At 37.4% G+C, this 2685-nt stretch overlaps 1 protein-coding gene across 1 annotated transcript; it reads right to left on the bottom strand.

The window, feature by feature from the left end:
* Positions 1–456: 456 nt before the first annotated feature.
* Positions 457–2283, bottom strand: LOC119883954 (lymphocyte antigen 6G-like). Its single transcript, XM_038694443.1, has 3 exons — positions 1972–2283; positions 1382–1486; positions 457–1252 (listed from the first exon to the last, which is right to left on the bottom strand). The coding sequence occupies exons 1-3, from the start codon at positions 2015–2017 to the stop codon at positions 1104–1106; spliced, it is 300 nt and encodes a 99-aa protein (XP_038550371.1). The 5' UTR covers positions 2018–2283; the 3' UTR covers positions 457–1103.
* Between the last annotated feature and the right edge of the window lie 402 nt (positions 2284–2685).

Genomic DNA, 2685 nt, shown 5'->3' with positions numbered 1-2685 from the left:
TATCAAGTTGGGAACTTAGGTTATCGCAGTGACAAACTGGAAAAAATGTTAGCTAGGGGTAGCAGTGTCCTTTGTCTGCCAAAATCGTTGGAGAAACACTGAATTTTAACATGAACACATTTTAAGTGTTTCTATCTGTTGTAATATCTGGGTCTGTTTGTTTTGGAGAGGAGGAGACCTCTGTGGACACTTCGGCTACAGGTGAAATAGTTCATTGAAGATGGAGAGGTAGACAGAAAACAATCAACCAGATATGGACATACTCTGCTCTCCTCCATTTTAAGTCCTCCAGGTGGCTCTTACTTTGGTTTGTGGCACCTCCAACACACACACTGCAGTAGAAAAATACTTGTGCTGTGTCAGTGGCTTGTGGCTGTTTCCAGCACAGCTCGGTGTGACCAGCCCCACAACCCACCAACCCCCATTCCTCCACAAATGAGAAACACTATACACGTATAACTGGTTGAAACCATTTTACTATATGCAAGGTTACATAATAACTACACATCACTTCTTAAATGTAGAGACGTTCATACACCGACTTGCACAGTCTAGTCTTATGCATGTTTTTATTTAGTCAATGAAACTGCACTGTTACAATGTTTCAACCTCTTAATGAAAGACAAACGATCACGTTTAATATGTCTACTTGAACAGGATGTGCAGGTGAGGTCTTTTAGTTACCCTTGGGCTCTGCACAGGCACCTCAACAAACTACTAATAAATAAAGGAATGAAATAAGATTACAGATACATTTTATGCCATAGATCCTCTTTTGCAGAAGAAAAATTTATATTTTTCACTGGAAGCAGATCACACCAAATATTTTCTGCATTTTTCTTTTGGCTGAAAATGGTGAGAGTTTGTTGTCAAAGTAATTAAACCAGAAAGTTTTGTGTGTCTGCTGATCGTTATTGTTAATCATCAGAATCAACAACTAACTGTATAATATATAATTTCTTTCTCGATTGTTAATATTTAACAACACAACCTTCATAAGCATATGAGCATATGATATACATGGAAGCATTTAGTTTTCTTTCTAAGTTGTACAAATTGGGTCAGAAAAAAAAGGACATCTTAGATATCAATATTCCAGAGCCTCAGAGAAAGAGTGTGGTGATGGCTGAGGATACCAGCAAGAGGAGGACACTGGAAGCAGTGGGCATGGCACTGTTGCACAAATCCCCTTCACAGCATTTGATGGGGCCAACACATAAAACACTGTTTTGGCAGCCTTTGGTGACGACACCTGCAAGACATGATAAAAAACAACAACAAGGCCGCCAAGCATCCAGATCAGCAATATATCAACTCGTTTGATAGATTTGAGATCCTCAATATTAACTATAAATACTTCTGGTGTGGAAGAACAACTTACCGACATTAAGGGAGAAACAACGGTTCAGGATGTCAGGACAAGTTGAGGTCTGTGTGCAGGACCCTGCGCTGGTGGATGTACATGTGTAGCATCTCAGGCCACATGCTATGCAGAAATACAGAACACTGTCATAGTTTAATACAAGTTTAAGTAAGTTTAAGTTTATGATTCCCACATCCCATGTTCCCACGCATGTGATGTTTCCTGCTGAAAGAAGACACTCATCACAAGTCTCTGGTACTCCCCTCTGAAACCACAGAACATTTTGAGAAAGTAACAACTGAGAAAAAATATATGCTGCCAAATATATAAATCCTAATTAAAAATAAAAACTGGATAAAAGACATTATACTACAAAGTGGATGCCTTGTAAATCGTATTTTTTTTAAATCCTACAAGAGTAAAACAATATTTCCAACCTTTCATTATTCAAAATAAATATTTTTCAATTCATTCATTTGATTAAAATAACATGATCACACTACTCAACCCCCCCTTTTCAGGATCAACAATAACCTTTACACATCAATAACTTTAATTTATTTGTTACATTGTAGAGCCAAAGCACATGAATCAGAAGCTGATCTTACCTGCAGACAGAGTCACCAACAGGACCAGAGCGCCATAGAGCTGCATTGTGAATGGAAAGAAAACTTTTATTCAACCCTGTGAGAGGAGAATTAGAGGGAAGATGTGAAGTCTTCCTTGGCCTGCCTTTTATAGGCCAGTTCAAACCTTTACAGTGTCATTTCCTCATAAAGTCTCCTCCCAACTGAACAGTGAAATGAGATTTTGATAACTCTTAACTGCATTATTTGTGGGTTTAGAGGTTACACTGCAAAAATGCATGTTCAGGACTTGAACATCCAACCTGTGGGAGCCAAGAGGTGAGTAAATCAGAGTAACAAGTGGATCTGTCCTGTTCTGGGAAAGTTTTCACTCCTACAGCGTGAGACAAACCTGCATATGATCGTTATGTTTGCCTCATGGATTAGTCCTCTTCCTAAAAAACTTTTGTGTAGTGAAGGTGACTGTTTGAAAATATGAACATTAAAGTATAATAAACACTGTAACACTAGAAACCTCTTATAGTCTGGGTCAATTTGATCACTATAAGCTGTTGATTATTATAACCATTCTTTTTCTATATTTATCATGCAGATTACCATCTTATTAACATTTGTATTTTTATTATGAATATAAACTAATGAAACTGTGAGATTGTGAGAGAACTGGAGAATGTTGAATGGGTGTGGTGCAGCTGATATATATATATATATATGTCTGTTTAAAATAAGTGAAAT

This window comes from Micropterus salmoides, unplaced genomic scaffold (assembly GCF_014851395.1).
Source record: "Micropterus salmoides isolate LMB-PRFRI ecotype aquatic unplaced genomic scaffold, ASM1485139v1 Ms_hic_scaffold_3043, whole genome shotgun sequence".
Classification (NCBI taxonomy): Eukaryota; Metazoa; Chordata; class Actinopteri; order Centrarchiformes; family Centrarchidae; genus Micropterus; species Micropterus salmoides.
This window is presented reverse-complemented; position numbering and strand designations above follow the sequence as displayed.

Excerpts from the sequence above, each read along its gene's own strand:
- LOC119883954 (XM_038694443.1), bottom strand. The coding sequence starts at position 2,017 with ATGCAGCTCTATGGCGCTCTGGTCCTGTTGGTGACTCTGTCTGCAG. Across the intron at positions 1,487-1,971 it reads GTTGGTGACTCTGTCTGCAG|CATGTGGCCTGAGATGCTAC; the intron begins GTAAGATCAGCT and ends ATTTCTGCATAG. Across the intron at positions 1,253-1,381 it reads TTGTTTCTCCCTTAATGTCG|GTGTCGTCACCAAAGGCTGC; the intron begins GTAAGTTGTTCT and ends CATGTCTTGCAG.